We start from the raw sequence: 25,899 nt of genomic DNA on the forward strand, positions 1-25,899 counted from the left end.
CGTGGGAGTAAAGTGTTCCAGTAGTTCAACAACAAGGAAGAACTTACGATGCAGTGCCTAGGAAAGACGAAGAGAATAACAGTGCATCGACCTCCAGTCACAGTTGGTAATTTAAGATTCACTACTCTCTCCATATGACTGGTCTGTGACATGTATGTGTTTCAAATGAGTGCCTTATACATGCAACACCGTCTGTCTACATCAAAAGAAATTTTTTGTGGTTCATACCTGCTTTTGAGTGCTAGTGATCATTGCTTCAGACCGTGTGTCTGGTTTAGTAAGACTGAAGAGGGATTTGATGAAGCTAAATGCACCTTTTCCAATATACAGTTCCCATTTAATCAAATAGAATTGATGAAAAAAGGAGTTATTAATTCGTGTTGCTTAATATATACAATGTTGATTATGTTTCACTTCTAAGATACGTGAAACCGAACAAGTGGAAAACCATTACACATTCTTAACTAAACATCAATCCATATGTTTATCTCACACTTGGTGAGAAATTCAAGGATATGCATAAGGATAAAGTACATTTACGTTTATTCAAATGCGTAGGCGAATGTCATGATCTTTCTGTCCACAAGGCATTTGCAGGGAAACAGACCCTCAAGATTAGTGCCTCAACAAGCAGAGCAGAAACCAATTTTTTGTGTATTTAATCACTATGGTGCAAATTAAAGCAATTGAAGAGTCATCATTGATGGGCATGGTATTGCACAGTGGAGCACAGATATGAAGCAACTTGCCCTAAACGAGACCAGAAATCTATGATCCAAAACGATACATCCCTTAGTGGATCCATTCAATTAGAATTCAGATGTAAATTAGGTGACAGCATGACTGAAGAAGGAAAATGAAGCCGTGGCACACCGTTTGAAAGACCAAACATTGCCTATCTAGGTCAAGGTGCAGCATAAAATTCACTCCCCCCCTCCCCATCTTTCAAAAAAAAGTCGTTGCTTACAAGCCCATCTATGTATAGGAAAACTAAAAGTTGCAAATTTTCACTTACCTAAGAGGTCATGTCCTAGTTGTAATTGTTCTCTCCAATTTCAGGTACCTTCAGCTTGTGGTCATAGACAGACAGCCTTAATAATTCCACAATAGTAGCTGAATGTTATTGCTTCTAAGCTTATTTGCAGATGGAAAAGATGAAAGCTGCAATCTCACACTGAATAATGAGGCCATATCCCAACTCTCTGTTTCCTCCAAGTGCAAAAATGATTGACGGGATTTGCACATTGCTACTTATCTTCAGAGTTTCACAAGAAAAATCCAGTTGTCAATCTTTCCCTCTTGGGTATGGGTCACCAATTGGCGGACACACACATGTTCCTCTCTTGAAGGGCATCTACAACATTCTGGTCCTTTTAGGGTTTTAAAGGAGGGTCATTCGAGTAGAATCAGATGGTAGCTAAAAGGCAGATTCATGTTTTGCAACATTTTGAGGCCATATTCCTATCTAGAAATACTGAAGAGATTATATCCCTCAGAGGGATTATCGTGAAAAGAAAGAACATACATTTTCTTGCTTTTCTCCTTGCCTCGTTTATCCTGTGACAGAGGAACACATGATCCTTCACAAGTTGGTCCCCCAAATTAGAAGATTTATCTCACACGATTTCTTTTCATGTTTTAGGTTTTGAAACTTCTTTCTTTTAAAGTTTGCCTTTAACATATATTTTCAGGAGCCGTCAGTCTACAAGAACAAGCATCACAAAGAATCATGTCAACAGCCCCATGCTTGGTAATGAAAAGAAGCAATTTAGATGTGATGAAGCATAAAAAGTTGGAGATGCAGCAGGCAAAGACCAAGAACAAGCAAAAACAGGATAAGTTCAGTACATTATGCATATTACTTGCCCAACAAATAACACAAAAATTCAAAGTAGCTCATAATTGGAAACAAGAACATTATTACAGTTGTCCAAGACAACCTTGGATATATATTTAACTTCATGACCTTTATGCTTAAATAACGCAGTGAGATCTCATGCATGGTAGCTGCAGTACCTCAATGTGTGGGGCAAATGAGGAAGAAGATTGCATTAGAACCAAGATATATTGGGAGCATCATCTTTAGCCTGGATTTTTTATAATTCTCTGTATGACCACTGTTCTTGCCCGCAATATATCCCTGCTACATCTATCTGCCTGTTGTTCCAGATCTTCGATACTCTTCATAAATGCTGCCAATCTCTTCTTTATCTCATCAATCCTCAAATTAATTGCATCCTGCCCTGCATTCTCCCGTAGGGAGAAATCAATATTCTGCAATATCGATTCTAGCTCATTTTCTAGTTTACCAATGAGGAGACGAATATTGTCAAGATCCTTGATAGCAATATAAGTTCCTGTTTGCATTGAATGGATGAGCTCTTTCTGCCCTTTAACAGCATCCTCATAGCGTTTCCATAAAGAATCAACCCATTTCCCCATTGATCCTAAGGGTATCGAAGTAGCAGATGCCAATGCTGCAGCAATAGGAGGAGCGGACATGGCTGCAGCAACGACTGAACAGATTAAAACAGCTGCCAAGGCAGCCACAAATATAATGGAAGACACTCTTCTCCACACTTTCACTCTTTTTAGCTTCTTATCAAGCTGGCTCTTCCGTGCCTGCAACTTCTCCAACATCAAAACTTGTTGTGTATAGACAGATTGGAAAAGTTTAAAGAATTCTTCAGTAAACGGGCTCTCAGCAGCCCTAAAGCTTCTCAGTTCCTCTAATGTCCTCTGGTACCATCCTTCTTCTGTTTCATGAGACTGCTGTAGAGAGACCTGGATTATCAATTGGCTATCTCTGGCACGTTTCAAGCAATTTTCAAGTGATGTGCAGAAATCTAGTGTCTGCAAACTGTTGTCAAAGTACTCCTCAACCAGGTCAAAGAGATCTTGACTGTTCCAGATATCCTTTCTACACTCCAAAATCACTTTAACAACCTCTTGATTCATTTCAAGGAGACATCCAGTTATCTCCTTCAGTGAATCAAAAGAAAGAGCTCTAACCTCAACCCCGTTAGCTATACTATTAATTGCCCGGTTGGTACGCACTTGCAATGTACTATCAAATGTCCGCAGGGTTGGATCAAGCTGGCAAGCAGCTTCATAAGAATTCAGTTCAGATGCAATGTGTAAATTGCCATTGATCGGAATGTTCTGAGGTGGTTCCCCTCCCCTTTTGCTAAATTGGCTTCCCATTGAAGCAAAATAGCCTTGTTGCAGCCTCTTCACTCACTGTCAAAACAATTATAAGAGAAAAAAACCATCAGTTTGAAGCTCCTTTGCAGCTTGGTAAGATAGCAATTTGAATTTAGAAGATGTTCGTTACAAACTAATTGCTTGGTCTTGAAATCACATCCGAAAGAAAAAGGATGTTCTTGAACACCTTTTCCCCCTTTTCTTTACATAGATTACAAAAGGTTTCAGGAAAAGACCTACACAAAAATCTCAAGCAACATACAACCTAATTCCTGATAATGAGCAACCGTTCGATGTCAGGTGCTTTTTGAGCTTACTTTCAGTTGAACAACGTCGCCATTTGAAAAAATGCCATAACCTCAATGTTCAATAACTTCACAACCACACCCACCACAAAACACCCCCGACACCCACACCCCCCCACCCAACAAAAAAAGAAAAAAAGCCACCAACATCCCAAAAAAAATTGAAAAAACGATTGGGGGGAATGACTGAAGAATCATGCAACAGAGTTTTAAAAAAAAAAAATTGTGTATAATTGTTCAATAAATAGATGCCCTATGAAATGGAAGAATCCAAGGACCAAAGCACATTCACAAACCGAAGATCGCGATTCAACCCCCAAAAAAAGCATCGATTAAGGATTAAAAAAACACCTCCAACGTGAATCATGCAAATCCAGAAAAGGGAAATTGCAGCTATCACCAGCATAGAGAAATAGGAAAATGAAAGAAGACTTACGAGTCTGTAGAGCTCAAGGCAGATTGGTAATGGAAAGTAGTAGTGCTGAAAAAATAAAATCAAGATGAGGAAGAAAGCAAATGCAACTTTCAGAGCAATGTGGTAACACAGAGGATGATACGAGAGAGAGAAGGAGATATACAGGAAAGCAGGCGGTGGAGCTCAGGGAAAAACTTGCACGCATAGAGGAAAAAGAGGAGAGAGAAAAGGGGGAAGGAATGCACGGAAATACCTGAGCAAGCAACTCTTTCTCTGCCTGCCACCCTCACACTTTTAACGCGGGAAGCAAGGGTCAACAGGAGCCCCACAAAGAAGCGAACAGCTAACAGAAGCTACACCACGACACTCCTCACCTCCCCTCTCCTCCTCTCACGTATCGCCATTATCAAACATATGCACTTCTCACGACACGGGTTCCCTCTCTCACCAAATATTCTGCTTCAGCCCGAAATGTCCAGCACCATTTTCCAACTAGGGCATTTTCAAGATCACAAGCCACTTAACTGTTACATGTAGAAGAAGTGTTTTAGAAGAAAAACTTCTCATACATGTCCAAATTGTTGGCTGCAACCGAAATGCAAACTTAAGTTTCTGAGCTTCCCATAAGAAAAAGTTTACGTCGTTTTCCGTGATTGCTTAAGAGCCTAAACCCGAGGCTTGAGATTATCCTCAGAAAAGCCCAAAGATTTTAGGTTCCCAAGGTAGGTGGTTTCATTTTTTTTTCCAAAACTTTAGACTGATCCCCATATTCAAAGCCTAGTCAGTCATGATCCTTCAAGGTTAGAATCCGGTAACAAAACATGTCCAAGTTTAGGTGAAGAAGCAATCTAGTCAATGTCTTACCATAAACAGTGATAGATCTTGGGTAGTTTATGAGCAAAACTTGAAGTCCGTATGAAAATTATCTCAAAATGTGTGGGAGAAAGTACATTTCCGGAAAGCGACAATCAGCAATGCATCTTACCAGTGGACCTTGACTTACCTAACCAAGCATGGACGATCATTCTCGGACTCTTCCGGATTCAATCCAATCCGACCCTTTAAGAGAGCCCTGCTGCATGGCTTAATGAAGCCATTTCTCTACTGGAGTTGGAGCTCTCAGCAGGGAGGCGCGTGCCTATCTGCACAGACCTGGTCAACACGGACCGGTTGTGACGCGATTTTTTCCATACCTGAAATGGATCGCCGACCCAAACCGAATGCTACCAGGATTAAGGATCCGAATACCCGAAGAGGATATTTTTGTTATATTTGAAGGTTTATCGGCCCAAAAGTAGGAGAGTTGGCGGGTTGGCAGGGTCGACGAAATTGCTTCGGACACGTGTCGGCGGTTACTAGCGGTCTCTTTGTTACTCACGTCATAACGACGTCACGATCTAACGGCAGGAAAGTCTTTCGTGGCGGCCAACCAAGCTTCAAAATTTCAAAATCAGTCCTCATCCATTCCCCCTTTTTTTTTAATTCGTCTTCATTTTTGCCAATTTTATTTTCACTGTGAGTAGCCAAATATATATTTTTTACTTGGACGTTACTTCACAATCAAGGTAATTGATTGTCTTTACTAAGGTTCAAAGCATTAACTTTTCGTATTGGAAATAATAAAGTCAACAAACTTAAACCATCAAGGTCCGTACTAACTGGTATTTTTATATCTGATGATTGGACAAGCTTTACAACAAGATAGAACATAGGAGGTATAAAGGTATGACATTTAAGGATTTTGTGTTGAATGTGGTTTCCCTAAATAAACATTGAATCTAGTATTTCTATTTGCTCATATGAGATTAAAGTGCAAGTTCTTACTTTCCCATCTACTTTTCAAATTTGATTCAAGGCGTAAGTACTTAAACTTGTACTTCCGCAAAACCAGAAATTTTAGCTAATAGGCACTAATAGTTTAAATTTTAAACTTTTACACTTATATATAAATAAGTAAACGTTAAGAGGGGAAATGCATATATAGGTATGGCAATTTACGTGGGCTGGTGTGGGCAATTGCCCACATGATCAGCCCAAACCAGAGCTACAAATTTAACTTAGGAATAAGCATGTTTCTGAATATACCCGACAGCATAAATCAAAACAGAGCTACAAATTTAACTTAGGGTGGGTATAAATTCCGAGGCAGTAGATGGTTTTTAGGCCAAATGTTTTTAAAATTTTAACCAATCAAGTAACCTTTTGTGTGAGAAACTTAAGAATATAGACTATGCAAATAAATGATAACCACAATGACATGTTGACGTCTCCCCCAAGAATAACCTTCCTTAAAAGAGATGGTTGTCCTCTTTTCTCACATGCTGCATTTTATGGGTATGATTAAGACCTAGAAAGATAGCACTACGCATATAGAGATTGTCGTATAAAACCTTTCAAGGGCTCCATTGTTCGCCCTACTATATATTCATTCATACATATATATATATATATATATGTAATTCTCATCTGATTTATGCAAATACGTACAAGCAACGAGACCTTTTATTCATTATCACGAGCCTTACAGGCTACTAATATTATTCACCTTAGATCACTGCCAACATCATAGACAATGCAGACGTTAGATAGGAGATCCACGTTTCGATATATAAATGCTTAATTGCTTTAACTAAAACACCAGACTTCTTCTTCATGTAGTCAATGAAGTCGCAAATTCTCTCGGGCTCTGGCAGCGTCTTTGAAACGCTTTCTCTCTTCATGCATCGATCCACCCACTCCACGATCGTCCTGGATCTATCTTGAAGCCGGCCTTGAACCAGCAAGAGAAGGCGACGAGGGCTATGTCCACGAAGCCAAAGGTTTCGCCCTCAAAGTAGGGCTAGTTCCCCTTCACACTTGTCCTTTGGGATTGTCCAAAATATTTCAGTGGCAATAGAGTTCATCCGTTTGATTATATCCAAACGCCAAAGATGATCGGCACCATCAAGCAAAACTTTGTACATGTCGACACATTTAGAGAGAGAGAGAGAGAGAGAGAGAGAGAGAGAGAGAGAGAGCCATAAATGAACTAAGTTACAACTGTTAAATGATTGAAAAAAAACACAAAAATAACATATCCATGAAACCGCAAAAAAAATGGCATGTGGCTACAATCATCACAATGAATAAAAAGACAAATAACATATGGCAACAATTTAAAATTTGAGAACTTTAGCTGCCCCGTTTGTCGCTTCACTTCCTTTAATTGCTCCACCAGACACGTTAACTACTCAAGTACTACTCCATTACAGTGTTGTAATTGGTAGCACATTCCTCCAGTAAACTATAGTTGTTAGCTTATCATTCCCCCGCAATTTAAGCATTGCAAAGATTGGATATGAAGGCTTCAAACAATATGGTAGTAAGCGGTTTTGTGAACCCATTTGCTATTTGTGTTCTCCTCAATCTGAATATTGTCATTTTTGATATGATTTCTAACAAGGCGGAAATTAATTTCCACAAGTTTCAGATCTTGTATGACTGAATAAATGGCTGCATTGGAGGATCCTGTCACGTTCATTTTCAAGATATTTATGCAGCCTAGAGTACCAAGCACAAGGTTCTTGTTTAGGCCATAAATGGCCTTATTCAGTTTGCGTATGTAATCTGGTCTTTGTACACTCTAAGTTGATACACATACACTTTTTCTTTGGGGAACCTGTATGAGAAGGTGTTACTAATTAAATAAGCATCACACCGGAAGGCTTCCACTAAAAAAGAATGACCTAAGGGTACATGCCGGTTTTTCCCTCTCAACAAGTCCATTTTGCTATCGGGTGTGTAAGTGAGCATGCATCCATCCCAATATTTCTCAGGCATATGATACCTGCCCAATGTAGTTCATCTGTACAGTCCCAACATTATTCCCTTGGTGTTATAGTGCTGTTATTACTGCTGTATTAACTGTGTAATTGGATAATAGCTCCAATCTACCAAGGAAAGAGAAGGTTCAAAGTTCTTGATCAAGTGCTGTCTGCTTTGAGAGAACTTGACTGCATGTTGGGTTGCAAATATGATATGGTAAAAGGAAATTGATTAGTATATCTACACATCGTAAATACCATTAAACATAGTGTTACTAATCACGTGCAGCATGCTGAATGATTAAGACATACAAACATAGGAAAACAGTCAGACAAATCCAGACATGTCTACTCGAAGACTAGGAACACCATTTTTAAACAGAAAGGTAATTACGCAACTAGATACCGTACCTTTTGTTAAACCAAGCTGTTCCAGTGATCTTGTTTTTAGTAAGATAGCTTCAAGCAAGAGACTCACAGAATGCATAGAGATTGTATTTTTTTGCACCTTCTGGCTTTTAAATCGAGCTTTTTGACGCTGGACCTTATCAGCTATAGATTTAGTCATCTTGGGTATCAAACTTTGTATTATCAATCCCACGGAACACCTGGAGAGGAGCAGCATAGTTACCTCTCTGGTACTCCAGCCGTCCCAATAAAGCACGCGCTTCCTGCACAGGAAAATGAGATTAACGAATATTAAAAACAACCATCTATAGAGCCGTCAAGAGGAAAATAAAGCACCAAGAAGGGGAAGAAAGGCACCTCATAGTTCAGTGAGAGGGCTTCCGTCAAAGTAGTTTCAACCTCTTCGACATGATTATCCTCAAACTTGGCATCCCAATCCAAAGTCCTGGAGAAAAGGCCACCAGCCGAAAATCTCTCGTCGTTAAAGATTCTGGGGACAGAGGAGGCTCCACCTCCTGAAATTTGAACTGCTCGCCAGAGCATGCACACAACATGATGCTCGTTCTAAGACTGCTTTCTATTATTGTTCACCCAAAACAACAGTTTGTGACGTTCCTTCAACCATTTCAAGAAGAGAAAGGTGCTGCTTATGTTGTCATGCACAAACGTCGTTCTGTAAAAGAAGCCTCCCGTCTGGTGAAACAGATTCTGACGAACGCATGGATAATCGGCCTCGAGTTACTTTATTTCCCAACCAAATTCAATCAAGGAAGACAGGAACCTTTAGAAGACCAAAATTGAGCAAACAAAGGAGAAAATCCAGAACTGCCACCAAAGGTAAAATCCAGAAACTACCATCCGACAAATTCAAATTGAATAGACAGGTCCAGACAAACAATCAATCAAAGTAAACGCAAATTTCTCGGAGATCAAAAGAACTAAAAGGACCATCTCCAAGCAAGCAGCTTGGGAAAAGGAACAAGATACGACAATACTGCATCAAGATGCAGCAAACAGAACGACCACAAATAGAACAGGAACAGGCAGACGAAATCAAGATACATTGTGATCAACTTCTCGCATCGGTCTTCCACTAAATAGACCCAAACAGCGCAACCACCAAGACCAAATCGAAGAATCACCACAAAAACGAAGCGCCAACCGAACCAAAACCGAGAAATCCAAGAATACCTGCAATTCACGTCGGTGGCAACGATAAAACAGACGCGCCAAGTCAGAAGAAGGACCAGCAAATCGAGATTTCGCGATCACTACGGCAGCGAGAGGAAACAAACAAAAGGATGGCAGCAAGAAGCAGGGAAAACACCAACATTTAAATGATGTGAAATGAAAGACATACCACTGAAGGGTGGAATGTCAAGTCCTGGCGAATTGCTTCTTGGGGAACCTCCTCAGCCCCTCCTTGGTTAGTGCTATCGGCGTTCTTGATTTTCTGTTTTGAACCTTTTTAACTGCAATTCCTCCACGTTGCACATGGTGCGATGATTGCACAAGTTGCCTCCTCAACGGTGGCTGCATGTGACAGTTTTTTCTCTGAAAAGACAATTATGCTCATATAATAGTTTATAATTCAACATGGTCATTTATGTATTGCTGGAAGCAAGTGTAAAGGCTTGACACATAATTTCAAATTATCACATTGGTCAAGATGGGTGTTTTAAGTTTTAATGATCATGTTCTTAACAAGTTTGAGTTGTTCTAGCTCTCATCGGGAAATATAAGTGATTAAGTATTCTTCTCCTAGCTTATTTATGCAAATCGAACCACATGTTTGTCATTGACTTGGTCATATTTCTTTGAAGCAACTAAAGTTCGTCATATATCTTCAAAGCAGCAACATTAACGAAAAGCTTTGGTGGAATAATGAAATGCTTGGGCTCTGACCAAGGTTTGGCTCCGGCTTGGGCTGCGGCTTTGGGTCAAGGTTCGGTCGAAACTAGGTTCAGTTCTAATGAAGGTTTTGGGAGAGCTTTGGATGGGAAAATGGTTATGGTTACGAAGCGGGTGTTGGCAGGACAGAGATAGAAATTTTTCATAAAGAGGGTCCAATTAAAGTTTCTAAATTTTGACACGAGCTTAAATATAATTTTTTAAAACATTTATATACGACAAGAAAAAATTTTAACATATAAAAGACCTCTCAAAGTTTGGAAGAATAATAAATAAATCGATTTTTTGGAAAAAACCGGTTTGAGTTGTGGCCGGTTTTGAGATCCAACAATTTAAAGTTCAAAAGTCCCATTGTACGTCTATTGTAATCCTTGTCTAAGAATGGGAGGTTGGTTTATTATGGCTTAAGCCTACTGTCTGATGAGGCCTCAAGGTCTTTAAATTTTCTTGCCTTTGGGGTCGTACGCTGTGTCCGGACTTGGGTGGTAAGGACCCAGCTTCAGCTGGACGAAGTGCACCTCACCTGTAACGGTTTACAAGAGTAGCTGATCCAATTCGGCTCATCAAATTTAAGCATTCCTTGGAAAATTCGGCTCATCAAATTTCAAAATCAACTTTGTAAATATTGTTGTTGGCTCGGCATTGGTCTTCCTGCTGATAGGACATATTAGCTAGTAGATATTGTTACGGATCGGTGCTTGTTACTATTTTTACTTTTTTTTAATAATTTAAATATAATTTGTTCGTAATTACTTTAATAAGATAACAAGCAAAAGTTAAATAAACATATTTTTAAGTTTGGAAGGAAAAACAACTATATAATATATATATATATATATATATATATATATATATATTTGAAGGAAGACTGCGACTGAATAAGTCGAGCTGGGTCTACCTCATTATACTTTACCATCATATGAAATGCGCGAGAAATGCTGCTTTCAAATGAAATTAAATCCAAAATTCAAATGATCGCTGGAGCGGTTGGTCATCCAATAATGGAAGTAACCGTTGTTTGATTGCTTTTAGTTGCCGTTGATCGTGGTCGTCCAGAAGTTTCCTTTCCGTCTCTTGCCTCTCCCGCGCTTCCAGCCCTCAACCCACGACCGCTCGCTCTCCCGCCGGCGCTTTCCACCACCACCGCTGCTCGCTCTCCAGCAGGCAACCTCCACCACCACCGTCGTGCCCCGAAGGTAAATGCCTCTCTCTCTCTCTCTCTCTCTCTCTCTCTCTCTCTCTCGCCCCTGTGCGTCGTCCATGGCGAGGGAAGGAGGCTGCTCATGAGGGGGATGGGTTGGCGGACTGTGACCCTAGGCAGCGATTATTTTCTGGGATTTTTTTAACCTTCCTGACCCATTCATCCATCCGCAGTGAATGGCAATTTGCGAGCGAGGGTTTTAATCGAGGAGTCTCGATTCATCTCAAGCTGCATTATCTACGGTAATAGGATATCTCTCACTCACTCTCCCCCTCCGTCCATCTCTCTTTATTTCCTTGTTTCTTTCGCTTTTTCTATCTTTCTCTCCGATTAATGCCGTGCATTGCATGCACTTGCTCCGATTGCCAAAGGCTTCGGGTGTCGTTTCACAAACGAACTTCTTCTCATTCTTCTTAGTTAAGATACTGTTGTCAATTTGTTCTCCACAAAACTAGGGGCTTCGTTTGAAATCTCAAAGGTTTTCATCTGTAGGCCTTTGGAAAACATGAGTGACTAATTAAATCGTGCAGACAAATGTCCTTACATTCCTATACATACAGAAATTAAAATATGTTGATTCTTTCTCTGTTATTTTTCCAGACTCTAAATATTGTAAGCTACCTTGAGGGTTTTCTTCCCAAAACTTCAAGATCGGTGGTTTCATGGAGTTGAAGTTTTAATTGGTTGAAGTTAGGTAAATAAGACTTCAGTTCCATGAACTTCATTGGTCTTGAAGGCCATACGGTTTATGGAAATTAGTTTACAAGTTAATCAGTGAAGTGCTTTGTTTAATATATCTGTTTCATAAATATGTTTTGTGTATAAGTTTTACATATAAGTTATGTATTTCCTTATTGCTTTATAAATAATATGTAAGCTGGTTAACTATTTTGATTAGTGTGTTATAAGAATCATGCTTTGTTCAGCTCCTTTTCCCTGTACGTTTGCTCTCTATCTTTTGGCCTGACAATATGAACATATTATCTTTATGCCTTACAATATGCGCACATAATCTGTTTTATTGTATTTCTAATTTTGTTACATGTGATGTGTTATGTATTTATGTATCTTCCTACTGTATAAGGTTATTATGATTTGTATTCCTACTTATTTTTTGTTTGAAAATATTTCACCTCACCTCTTCAGATGTTTCAGTAGAATAACTTTTTTCCACCTACAGTCCAATTACTGAAACAATTGAAATAACTGAGCCCTTCCATTCATTAATGGCAGACATTCAGGAAAAGGAACTGAAATGTGTATGTTCATGAAAAGCGTCTACAAACAGTAGTCAAACCAAAAAATAATCATACTTAGGCTTTTCTCAATTTCCATTTCCTTTTGGTCCCTTATTGTGCATCTTGCCTATAGAACCGTAAGACTAGGTCGTGATCTATTTTTATATAGATTATTACATTTTATGGGATAAAATTATTGATAAATTTAACCATTAATATGATTAGTTTCTAACATTGATTGTGTTAGCTTTATCCATTTTCCAGCTTATCATCTCACTGCATAAGATACTCTTCATGATGTCTCCTTGAAGTGGACAAAGGACTTAAACCATACAAGTAAATGGTCACTGACTCACTGCTATTGACTAGAAACTTATTCCATTAAAACGTCCAATTCAATTCAATGGAGGCCTTAGTGGGTCATGGCCAAACGTATGTTGTTCAGCAATTATGGTTCAAAACATCAAATTCTTGGCTGATGGATTGTGATCTTAAGATACAAAACAGCAAGTTTAGGCAGTAATGGTCTTTTTCTTCAATATTATAATAAACTCTCCCTTTTTATACACTTCTTTAGTTCTCATAAATTTATTTTTTAATTTATGGTCACCATTCAAACTGATTTTATCTAATATTGGCTATCTTACACTGCATTTATTTCCCGTGTATCTATGGGATATTTCTGAATTTCTATATTTACTGTTTTGTTCCAAAGGAACAAAAACTGGGGAAACAACACAAAGGAAATGTTGCCCTTATTAACAATCTCTCTTTGCTACCAGTAAATATGATTTATTCATGCGGTTTTTGTGGCTTTTTGTAATGCCCTTCTTTTAAGAGGATCAATTCTTTTGGACTAACCTCATGAATGAAGGTTCCTTGAGTTCTATTAATTTGATTGAGACAACACTATGATTTTGATGTTCCACATGTAGCAACTTGTACAATATGTCTCACCTTCCTTTCATCCTCTTTCATACTTTAGTTGTTTATTGGAGGTGAAATGGTTGCTTTTCAATATGAATGGCTCTTTAGGCTTCAATACCCACTGACTGGGCTTCAGTTACACATGTCCTCCTTTGTGTTGACATGATCATGATGTTTCATGTGCCTCTCCTTATCATCCAACCGTCACTTACTGATATATTCAAGGAGTTTTAATCGTAAATCTTAAACTCTTAACCTCTAATGTGCCTTCTAAAAATAACTGTAGCACTTAGTTGTCAACTTTTCTACTTTTTTAAAGTCTTGTCCTTATTCTTCTAGATGGATGCTGCAGCTTCCAATAAAAGTACATTAAAAAAAGGAGGTCAAGTATCTAGAGGTTGAGGAACAAGCTTTCTTGTACGTGTGGAGGCTCTGAATCAAAGATTGTTTTACACAACAGCGGTACAGCTGCTTGCGCCTCTAGCATGCTATTTTTATGCTCTAGGCTCGAGATATTCTCTGTTCTAATTGGTAGCTGATATTCAGGTTTTATGCTTTCACTTGTCTGCAAAATTTTTTGTGTCTTGAAGTTTTATCTCCTTTTCCAGGTTAGAGGATTTATTTTGCTTTATTTAGTACAATTATGTAGATATTAACAGTTTGCAGATCACCATAACATGGCATGGTAGCAGTTACAACTTTCTTTTGCCTTTTAAATGAAGTAAAAGGTTGGTAACCTGTGAAGTTATGCTGCTATAGCTGCTTTCAATCTGAAAATGCTTTCAGTCGCTTTTGTAGTTATATGAAAGTGTTATTGATTGCAGGTTAATTTTTAAATTTTGCTGCTTGAGTGTTTGTTATTGTTGGTTGTCCATGTATATTAAGCTTCTGTTGTTTCATGAGCTGTTCATGGTTAATTAGTGACACAACAGCTGGTTTATCGTTGTTAATGCATGACTAATTGTGATAGCTAATAGCAACGAATGCATCATTAATTCCGTCATTACTGTTAGTGGCGCCATTCATGATGAAGAGTTGGCATCACTGATGACATTTAGTGAAGCATGTTGTACATCACTAAATGCTATTTTCTTGTAGTGAAGTTTAGTAGGTGTTCGACAAGTGCCATATATATTTATAAATTTTGTGCATTTTAATGCAGTTTCTTGAGCATAAATAAACATTTTTAAAAACTCTTGTGCACATTTATATACTCATGAAAGGGTTGTGCTTTTTTAGATTTTCATGATTTTTTTTTACCAATGTTTGTGTTACCAACGCCAAATTTTGTTGATGCTTCATAAACTTCTATAAAGATTTAACTTTTTTTGACCGTTTATTAGAAAGTTAAAATGAATTCATTACATGAATTTTGGCAAATGCCCTTGTATATTTATGAGCACATAAATAATAACGTTTTTTTGGACTTTCAAGACTTTTTGTTAACGTTTGCAATTTTTTTTTGAAGTTGAATTACTGAATTTTTTTCTTGATTTGCCATTTATGACTTTCTAGTGTTTTGCAAACTTTTCTTCACAAGTCTTCTAATGTTTTTGCAAATTTTTCGTAAATAAAATGTCATGATATATCAACATTTACGACATTTTAAACCCATGATTACATATTATCTTGGATGAAAGTTGCACATTCTTTCTTGAATTTGATATTTTCTTGTCTTTTATAAAATTTTTCTTAATTTCTCAAATATTTTTTGCGAACCTTTATCGAACAAATGTCATGATTTACCACATGTAACAATGGTTTTAGAAATTTATGGATGTTCAAATTACTTTTGTCAGGAAACTTATGAGAATGATTCTTAAATGACTTAATTAAATATTTTAATTAACATTCAAGTCTTTGATAAAAGTTTTAAACTTTTTCCGAATCTTTGTGTGATATTTTATATGGTGTGCACAAGTTTTCTTACATGTTGATACAAACCTAATATTTTACACATTAGATAAGAACACTTATCTAAGTTTAACAAACACTTATCTAAGTTCAACAATTTTTAAATCAGATAAGACCACTGATCTAAACCCAAAATTAGATTGAAATCTAATGATTTTTGGATCAGATAAGGCCATGATTCAAGCTTACAAACATATCTTAATTCAACAATTCCTGAATCACATAAGACCAGCGATTTATACCTATGACAAGATAATTCAACAATTTCGATACCAGATAAGACCATCGATCTGGTAGCACAGTTGAATCTAAATCTTAGAGTTTGTAAGATAGACAAAACCACTGATCTTAATCCAATAATTCCAGGATCACATAAGACCATTGATCCGAAGCCACAGTCATATCCAAGTCAACAATTTGCAGATAAGATAAGACGAGTGATCTTGATACAAACCCAATTTTTTACACATTAGTTAAGACCACTTATCTAAGTTCCACAATTTTTTGATCAGATAAGACCACTGATATATACACAAAATTAGATTCAAATCTAAAGATTTTTGGATCAGATGTGGCCCCGTCCCGTCCATCAAGTTAAAAATGTCAATTGGATGCAATTGACATAAATGACTAACTGATTGACACAACCAATGCATGGCCAACATGATGCATCGGTATCATGGTCAGTTTTATGAGGTTATCTATGATCTTCTCGTTATGAGCGCAAAAGATGCAATGAATCTTGTTCAACAAGATGAGAAACAGTCCCGTGAGACCTGGGAACTGATTAAGGAACTTGATGAAGCAATATCCCTACCATCAAGTTGAAAACAGTCCCGTGAGACCTGGGAAATGTTCAAGGATCTTGATGAAGCAGCGTCTCGTCCATCAAGTTAAAAATCTCAATTGGATGCAATTGAAATAAACGACTAACAGATTGACACAACCAATGCATGGCCAACTTGATGCATGGTGTAATTGTCAGTTTTAGGATGTTATGTGTGATCGTCTCATTATGAGCGCAAAAGGTACGATGAACCTCGTCCAACAAGGGGTTAAATAGTCCCGTGAGGCCTCGAAACTGCTCAAGGACCTCGGAACTGATAGACACAACCAATGCATGGCCAACATGATGTATTGGTATAATGGTCTGTTTTAGGAGTTCATGTGTTATCATCTCATTATGATCTGAAAAAATGCGATGAACCCTTTACTACAATAGAGTAAATAGTCCCGTGAGACCTGGGAAATGTTCAAGGATCTTGATGAAGCAACGTCCCGTCCATCAAGTTAAAAATATCAATTGGATGCAATTGAAATAAATGACTAACAGATTGACACAACCAATGCATGGCCAACTTGATGCATCAGTGTAATTGTCAGTTTTGGAATGTTATGTGTGATCTCATTTTGAGCGCAAAAGATATGATGAACGTCGTCCGACATGGCGTTAAACAGTCCCGTGAGACATGGTAACTGCTCAAGGATATTGTTGAAGCAACGTCTCCTCCATCAAGTTAAAAATGTCATTTGGATGAAATTGGAATGACAGACCGATTGACACAACCAATGCATGGCCAACATGATGCATCGGTATCATGGTCAGTTTCATGAGGTTATCTATGATCTTCTCGTTATGAGCGTAAAAGATGCGATAAACCTTGTTCACAAGATGAGAAACAGTCCCGTGAGACCAGGGAACTAATCAAGGAAGTTGATGAAGCAATATCCCTACGATCTAGTTGAAAATAGTCCCGTGAGACCTGGGAAATGTTCATGGATCTTGATGAAGCAACGTCGCAATCGCCAAGTTAAAAATCTCAATTGGATGCAAATGAAATAAATGACTAACAGATTGACACAACCAATGCATGGCCAACTGGATGCACGGTATAATTGTCAGTTTTAGGATGTTATGTGTGATCGTATCGTTATGAGCGCAAAAGGTACGATGAACCTCGTCCAACAAGGGGTTAAATAGTCCTGTGAGGCCTCGGAACTGCTCAAGGACCTCGGAACTGATAGACACAACCAATGCATGGCCAACTTGATGTATTGGTATAATGGTTCGTTTTAGGAGTTTATGTGTGATCATCTCATTAGGATCCGAAAAGATGCGATGAACCCTCTACTACAATAGAGTAAATAGTCCCGTGAGACCTGGGAAATGTTCAAGGATCTTGATGAAGCAACGTCCCGTCCATCAAGTTAAAAATATCAATTGGATGCAATTGAAATAAATGACTAACGGATAGACACAACCAATGCATGGCCAACTTGATGCATCAGTGTAATTGTCAGTTTTGGGATGTTATGTGTGATCTCATTTTGAGCGCAAAAGATATGATGAACGTCGTCCGACATGGCGTTAAACAGTCCCGTGAGACATGGTAACTGCTCAAGGATATTGTTGAAGCAACGTCTCCTCCATCAAGTTAAAAATGTCATTTGGATGAAATTGGAATGACAGACCGATTGACACAACCAATGCATGGCCAACATGATGCATCGGTATCATGGTCAGTTTTATGAGGTTATCTATGATCTTCTCGTTATGAGCGCAAAAGATGCGATAAACCTTGTTCACAAGATGGGAAACAGTCCCGTGAGACCATGGAACTGATCAAGGAAGTTGATGAAGCAATATCCCAACCATCAAGTTGAAAATAGTCCCGTGAGTCCAGGAAAATGTTCAAGGATCTTGATGAAGCAATGTCACGTCCGTCAAGTTAAAAATCTCAATTGGATGCAAATGAAATAAACGACTAACAGATTGACACAACCAATGCATGGCCAACTTGATGCATGGTGTAATTGTCAGCTTTAGGATGTTATGTGTGTTCGTCCCATTATGAGCGCAAAAGGTACGATGAACCTCGTCTAACAAGAGGTTAAATAGTCCCGTGAGACCTCGGAACTGCACAAGGACCTCAGAACTGATAGACACAACCAATGCATGGCCAACTTGATGTATTGGTATAATGGTCCGTTGCGTCCGTCAAGTTTATGTGTGATCATCTCATTAAGATCTCAAAAGATGCGATGAACCCTCTACCACAAGAGAGTAAATAGTCCCGTGAGACCTGGGAAATGTTCAAGGATCTTGATGAAGCAACGTTCCATCCATCAAGTTAAAAATATCAATTGAATGCAATTGATATAAATGACTGACAGATTGACACAACCAATGCATGGTCAACTTGATGCATCGGTGTAATTGTCAGTTTTAGGATGTTATGTGTGATCTCATTTTGAGCGCAAATGATATGATGAATGTTGTCCCACATGGGGTTAAACAGTCCTGTTAGACCTGGGAACTGCTCAACGTTTTTGTTGAAGCAACGTCTCCTCCATCAAGTTAAAAATGTCAATTGGATGAAATTGAAATAAATCATTGACAAATTAAAAGAACCAATGCATGACAAACTTGATGCTTCGATATAATGGTTAGTTTTAGTATGTTATGCGTGATTGTCTAATTATGAGCACAAAAGATACTATGAACCTCGTACAACAAGGGGGTAAGGAGTCCCGTGAGACCTGGGAACTGCTCAAGGATCTTGATGAAGCTGCATCCTTTCCATCGAGTGAAAAATGTCAATTGGAATGACGGACGACTGATTGGCACAACCTATGCATGGCCAACATGATGCGTTGGTGTCATGGTCAGTTTTATAAGGTTATCTATGATCTTCTTATTATGAGCGCAAAAGATGCGATGAGCCATGTTCAACAAGATGGGAAACAGTCCCGTGAGACCAGGGAACTAATCAAGGAAGTTGATGAAGCAATATCCCTACCATCTAGTTGAAAATAGTCCCGTGAGACCTGGGAAATGTTCATGGATCTTGATGAAGCAACGTCGCAACCGCCAAGTTAAAAATCTCAATTGGATGCAAATGAAATAAATGACTAACAGATTGACACAACCAATGCATGGCCAACTTGATGCACGGTGTAATTGTCAGTTTTAGGATGTTATGTGTGATCGTATCGTTATGAGCGCAAAAGGTACGATGAACCTCGTCCAACAAGGGGTTAAATAGTCCTGTGAGGCCTCGGAACTGATAGACACAACCAATGCATGGCCAACTTGATGTATTGGTATAATGGTCCATTTTAGGAGTTTATGTATGATCATCTCATTAGGATCCGAAAAGATGCGATGAACCCTCTACTACAATAGAGTAAATAGTCCCGTGAGACCTGGGAAATGTTCAAGGATCTTGATGAAGCAACGTCCCGTCCATCAAGTTAAAAATATCAATTGGATGCAATTGAAATAAATGACTAACGGATTGACACAACCAATGCATGGCCAACTTGATGCATCAGTGTAATTGTCAGTTTTGGGATGTTATGTGTGATCTCATTTTGAGCGCAAAAGATATGATGAACGTCGTCCGACATGGCGTTAAACAGTCCCGTGAGACATGGTAACTGCTCAAGGATATTGTTGAAGCAACGTCTCCTCCATCAAGTTAAAAATGTCATTTGGATGAAATTGGAATGACAGACCGATTGACACAACCAATGCATGGCCAACATGATGCATCGGTATCATGGTCAGTTTTATGAGGTTATCTATGATCTTCTCGTTATGAGCGCAAAAGATGCGATAAACCTTGTTCACAAGATGGGAAACATTCCCGTGAGACCAGGGAACCCTTGTTAGCGATGGCTAACGCTTGGTCTTTTAATCTTTTGTAGATTGTTATTTAATTTTTTATTTATTTTTTAACGTTCCTCAAGAAAAGTAATTTCTTTTCACTGGTTGTTTAATTGTGTGGGAATTTTTCAAATTTTCTACGACTTCTTTTTATAGTTTATGAGAATGTATTACTAAATGACTATTCAATGCGTTGTGAGCCTTTCATGGCTTTGATAAGATATTGGAATTTTTTTCTCAAATCTTTAGTTTGAATTTGTATGTCTTGCCAAAAGTTATAGATTTTGGAAAGTTGATTTTTTAGTTATTTATTATAAAAGTAGCGAAAACTCTTTTGACTCTTGTGCATATTTATGTGCTCATGAAAACAATTGGATGCGTGAATGATTCTGTAGACATGAAATTGGAAACGACATGAGCACGTTCTTGTATTACTTTGTTATCATGTATTAAAACTTACTTTCTATTTAATGTTATGTCAACAGCTTTTTTGATAGAGTTTTTACTTATTTCCTTCTTTCTGAATAGTGATAAACATTTTTCAGCTTGTTCTTGTTTCTCACATTTAGTGTCATATTGGACTCTTTGTGACCATGTTATCAACACACTCTTTTCTCATTGGTTCCTTTGTCTCTTATGCTCAAATATGTGCATGAGTGTTGGTTTTAGTTCAGTCCTATGGAACTTTCCTTCTGCTGTTGAGTTTTATGAACACATGTATCTTCACCAAATTGTCTATGTTTTCTAGGGCAATGACATTTTCATCAATTTTCCTATGCCCTAGATTAGAATACATATGTTTTAGTTCACTATGTTTTAGATTAATGTACAAGAGAAGGAAAAAAAAAGGTTAAAAACCATGACAGCTGAAGTTACTAAAATCTCCTCTATAAACAGGAAGTTTTGGACTCCGAAACTCTGCTTTTACAAATATTAGGGGTGCTAGGAAGGCTCAACAGGAGGCTATAGTTCTAAGGAATTCAGGACTCACTCATTGGTTTATCTTTTGCTTTTTGTTTGACATATTTGGTTGCTTTGTCTTGGCCATTGTTTTTGGGTCATACAAGGCTCCTTACTTATTATGAAGCTGTCCTTCGGTAAGTACAGTTCCTATTATTTTATCTCCTTTTCTACTTATTATCACATTTCGCTTTTGTTAATTTTTCCTTGTCATTTTTCTTTCTTCAGTAGATGTTTTATAATTATATCCTGTCTTTTTGTTTCCTGGCATTTAACTTTGTACTTACCCTTGTTATGTGGATCCAAGATTGTGTGCAATGTCCTTGCTGGAGGACCGGTTATATTTAAGCATCAACTATGTTTTGTGTGGTTCAACAAAAATAATGTTTTGCTGATTAGGGCTAGGTTATCACTTAAGCTGGTGTTAGTGTGGTAAAAAAAAACAAACACGCTCTCAGGTGTTAGTTTGATGAAAGACCTAAAATGTTCTCAAGTAAAATCAATTTTAAGTTTATTAATTTGTATTGATCTCTACAAACGTACATATTTGGTTGCTTTATACAAAAATTTACTTTTGTTTTTAGCTGTATCGAAACTAGCTGTATTTCAAATATCTTTGGCTTTTTGTGTTTCTGAAATTTTCATTGCTATATTCAATGGCAGCATTTGCTCTCCACGCATCTGCAGGAAATTGAATCCCTTCGCTCTGTTATTCCTAAGTCACTATTGCGTGTTTTGTCTGCCGCATGCAAGGCATTGTTTGATCGATGCTGCATTTCCTTATTCCTTATAAGGTCGTGCATCGTGGAACTCTTGGATGAGAATAAACACCTTGTGTGCTCACAGGTACTCTTCTATCTCTACTTTCTATGGAATGTCCGGAACGAGATTGAGTTGCGTGCACGAAAACAAAGTGGAGGTATTTTTGAAATCTTTCTATTAAGTAGAGGACATTTTAGACTTTTTCTTTTTAAATACTTTTTTATCCTTGTGAGTAGTTTTTTTTTTTAATTTTAATGGGCATTTTGGCCATTGCATACCCCACAGGGGTGTGCACGTAAATAGGTTCACTGAATTTTCCCAACCTACCATTTTTTTTCTAGATTCTGTAAATTTAGCACTGTAGGTAGCTTTGAAACTATTTTGAAGATTATCAAAAGCGACATGAGTAGTTGTAGACTGTAAAAGAAAGGAAACTGATCAAATCTCAGTCAGTATTCTGCTGCTCGAGAAAGTGCTGGTAGTACTACTACTAACTTTTGATTTAAGGATAAGTAAGTAGCTCAACCATTTTAGGTGCCTAAGATGAACCTTCTACTTGTTATAACGCATCAAATCCATCTAAATCTTGTTTGATGGTGCACCGACCGCACCGACCACAGCTTATGCTCATTTTTTTGTTAGTGTATATGGGGTTTACTTCAGCGCTCTTTTCATGAGGCAAGTCCATTCTGGCCAAAGGTTCGTTCATAAGATATAAATATGGGTCAGCTCGTCGTGTCTCCTTCAGAAAGTCTGAATGTGGTTTAGAGAAGTTAACTGGGGTCATAAACTTGAGAAGTTCGTAGAGCAGTCTCGTTTACTAGGCCTGCGAGCCGATCACTGAAGCATCTTTTGAGGAAGTGATAGATCTATACTATATCTAAATATTGCATATGTGCTTAAGCGATTGTCACAGAAAATGCATTCAATTTTTGAAGGAAAAGTGTTTTATTTGTGAAATATGAAGCCCAAAAAATTGCAAAAAAGAAAAATCCGTCTTTTTAAAAGATTCTAAAACAAAAATAAGGCCAAAAAATATGTTTCTTTGGTGTTTTGTTTGGGCGTCTTTTGCATTTTTATACTTTTTAAAAATTTTGCCGATTTTTTTTAGAGATTTATGTGAGAAAAATAACTTTGGCGTATCATTAGAGAAAGACCTTTTACATTTCTTAAATGATATTTATGAGAATTAATTTGCAATTTGTGAGAAGAATCTTTGTTCCGGAGAGGCGTAGTTCACTTTCTCAAACTAGCCAAAATGAGAGAAGAGTAATTTTTTTTTTATAGGGATCGCATCTTTTCCCAACCATGGGTAATAACAGCAAGTATGTTTTGTGGGTATGCCAAACTTTTAAAAAAATGGAATTGTATGTTATAATGCTCTATTCTGATTTTGTCTTATTATAGATCTCCTATAAATTAATCAGTATTACCTTGACACTGTTTTGGTTGTGTAACAAAGTACACGAAAGTCCGAACTTGAACTCTAGAGCTCCATTTGTGTTTAAGGGAATGTTCGATTACCAACTGTCTTAAAGTCACAAATTTTAGGTGGCAAAAGATGGATCGTGGTGCAACAAGCTAAGGATCTGTTGGCTAAAAGTGATTATTTTATATTGGCAAACTTAATGTAAGGTAGAAAAAGAAGAGTCTGATCTCAAATTCATTTCTCACATCTAAATAATGGGGTTTCAGTTAGATGTAAGTTTGATTTAACATGTTTCTCTTTGGAGTTTCTTGAATAATCCAAGTTTAAAGTTGGACTACAATTAAATATTGTTAAAACAAAGTGATACAAGATATTGAGTCCATCCGGCTGCTGGATGTTACCAGATGCATCCTTTAGTGTCTGCCCTCAGTTCGTAGCTAGCGGGCCTCATCTTCTTGGTTGTCGCACTAATAGATTTCTTACATTTTTTTATTTTTGTGAGAACTGGGACTGGTTATCGGTTCTGCTCCTCAGATGGGTCATGAATTTAGGTGGACTACTATGCATGTTTCATTATATTGTTAGAACTCATGTTATACATGATAATCATCAAATTTTCAAGAGAAAATTGAAATATTTAAACGTATTCATATAATGGCGGTGAGTTAGTGATCATTAATCGTGAGTTTTTATTAATAAGAATCTTTCTTTTGCTGCCCCGACGCTTATGTTTGAAAAATATATGTACGGAAAACATGAACTCCATTTAAGGGAATATCTTTTCAAGTCTTTTTGTTGATGGTAAACAACAATAATTAAATAACATCTTTGTTGTGTTCAAGTGGGCAACTGCCTACGGTAGGCCACATTTAGCTTCTCCCAACTGAGGGGTGTAGCACAATTGGTTGACGAGGTGGTTTACTTCAAAGGTGATTTGTGTTACAATTATGCCTCAAGACAGCAACACATCCTATTATCATCGTCACAAACAATGCGTTTCTTTTGAAAAAAATCACACACAATAAATAAGTCAGATGTTTAAAACTTTTAAAATTCCCGTTTTCTAAAAATGGCAAAACAAGAAAATTTCCAAAAAAAAAACGTGCTTTTTACGTTTTTTCCCTTTTTTTGTCTTACTATTTTTTTTCAAAATTTTTAATGCCAAACTCCTTGTTTTCTTTTTTTTAAAAAATTTTTTTATTTGTTGCAGACTTCAATGTTTTGTATGTTTGTGTTATTAGTTTTTCAATTATTTCGATTTTTATGTTATTTTATTTTATATTTTAAAAAATTAATCGTATTTTTTAGGCTTTTTCATGCTCGTCATATTATGCCTACCAAGAACTTAGTCTTGTGAGAAAGTATTTTGTGACCACCCCTAACATTAAAAAAAAACATTATCAAATGAAATAGACAAACAAATTGTATTGGGTGAATTCACATGTAAATAAGCAATTTTATGGGACTGTGTGGGCAGTTGCCCACACATGCCCACGTGTATCTCTACCTTTGCTTACTCTTGCTGAGCAGGTGAATTTGACAAATAGACATTTTAATTCACATGAAACTGCACGCAGAAGTCATCTATTGGTCTAGCAATTTGAGTGATTTACGTTCAATAGTCACATGAATGTATTCCCTGTTGACGTCCTTTTATTTTAACAGAACTTCCCATTGTCATATGCAAGTAATCTCTTGAACTCTCCAAAGCAGCATTAAGGTCCCTTGATACTGCATCAGCCAACCCAAGACTATAAGCCACTTCTGGGTTCTCTCTCTCAATCATGGCCTCTCTTCAAGACAGCCAGCCTTCTTCCACAATACAGGAAGCGATTACTGTGCCGTATGGAACATCTCCTGTAATTTGCAGTCTCCAAAAACACCAACAGGCAAGCCTTTAAGGTAATGCATCTTTGACTGTGTCCAGGATAGAATTGCACTACTCGGCAGCCTCTGTCAAATCACAAACAGAAGGTGAGTCTTCTATGGTTCACATTCATTGAATTCTGAAATCAACTTACCCAAAAGAAAAAAGAAAAAGCAAAACGTGTGAAGTTTATAGAAAACAAAAACTGAGAAAGAGAACAAAAACATGCTTACAAGCATTCATAGGAATTGTCAACATATTTATTACCACATGAAATTTTGAAGTTAGGCAATATATAATCAATTTGTTCGTTTAACTCTAATAGTAACGTTCTTTTACAACGGAAGAAAGTTGAAACTGTCTAGACCGTAAAAGGTTACATGAAAAGAAGGAGAAAAGCATTTATTTGAAGCGTCAGTATAAAAAATGCAATAAAGAGGAAAAGATATGGAAAGAGAAGCAAGCCGCAAAAAAGGAAAAAAAGCCTCCTTACACGTGTATGTACTGCTCCGCATTTGAATCACCACACAATTGATCAATGTCAAATTATCAATGTGCGATGAAAGCACATTCGATGGCAGAGTCGGAAACTTTTGGCCAAGACGGACTAACTCAAAAAATGTTGAACCCTTCAAATATATAGTAAAATGATTGAAAGATTGCGTGGTGATCTAGGGGAAGAAAATTTAATTCAATCTGGTAAGGGTCATTTTATATAGAAAATCTGAATATGATTAGCAATTGAATCCAAATTTATGTAAGAACCCGCTACCAAATTCAACAGAAATACAAATCTAATTTTATGCAAGAATTACAAATTCAGTTTTGCATTTTGTGTATATGAATTTGAGTTCTACTCGGAAAGTTTTTTGAACATGACGATTTC

At 37.4% G+C, this 25,899-nt stretch overlaps 1 protein-coding gene and 1 long non-coding RNA gene across 5 annotated transcripts; one reads left to right on the top strand and one right to left on the bottom strand.

Moving 5' to 3' along the window:
- Positions 1-1,836: 1,836 nt before the first annotated feature.
- LOC116251554 (UPF0496 protein At4g34320-like) lies at positions 1,837-4,611 on the bottom strand. 3 transcript variants are annotated; one of them, XM_031625894.2, is made up of 3 exons: positions 4,178-4,611; positions 3,946-3,990; positions 1,837-3,240 (listed from the first exon to the last, which is right to left on the bottom strand). In XM_031625894.2, exon 3 carries the CDS (start codon positions 3,202-3,204, stop codon positions 2,083-2,085), a length of 1,122 nt encoding a protein of 373 aa, XP_031481754.1. In that variant the 5' UTR covers positions 3,205-3,240; positions 3,946-3,990; positions 4,178-4,611; the 3' UTR covers positions 1,837-2,082. The 3 variants fall into 3 exon arrangements, with proteins under 3 accessions (XP_031481754.1, XP_031481755.1, XP_031481756.1); XM_031625895.2 differs by having other exon boundaries at positions 4,088-4,178; XM_031625896.2 differs by lacking the exon at positions 3,946-3,990.
- A 6,488-nt stretch (positions 4,612-11,099) lies between these two features.
- LOC116251250 (uncharacterized) lies at positions 11,100-25,555 on the top strand. Of its 2 annotated transcripts, none has more exons than XR_007572910.1 (5): positions 11,100-11,242; positions 11,421-11,489; positions 13,752-13,874; positions 21,619-21,874; positions 24,812-25,555. It is a non-coding gene; the product is annotated as an uncharacterized LOC116251250 (long non-coding RNA). The 2 variants fall into 2 exon arrangements; XR_004171626.2 differs by having other exon boundaries at positions 21,619-21,801.
- Positions 25,556-25,899: the final 344 nt, after the last annotated feature.

The sequence above is a fragment of the Nymphaea colorata genome, chromosome 3 (genome assembly GCF_008831285.2).
Source record: "Nymphaea colorata isolate Beijing-Zhang1983 chromosome 3, ASM883128v2, whole genome shotgun sequence".
NCBI classification, from domain to species: domain Eukaryota; kingdom Viridiplantae; phylum Streptophyta; class Magnoliopsida; order Nymphaeales; family Nymphaeaceae; genus Nymphaea; species Nymphaea colorata.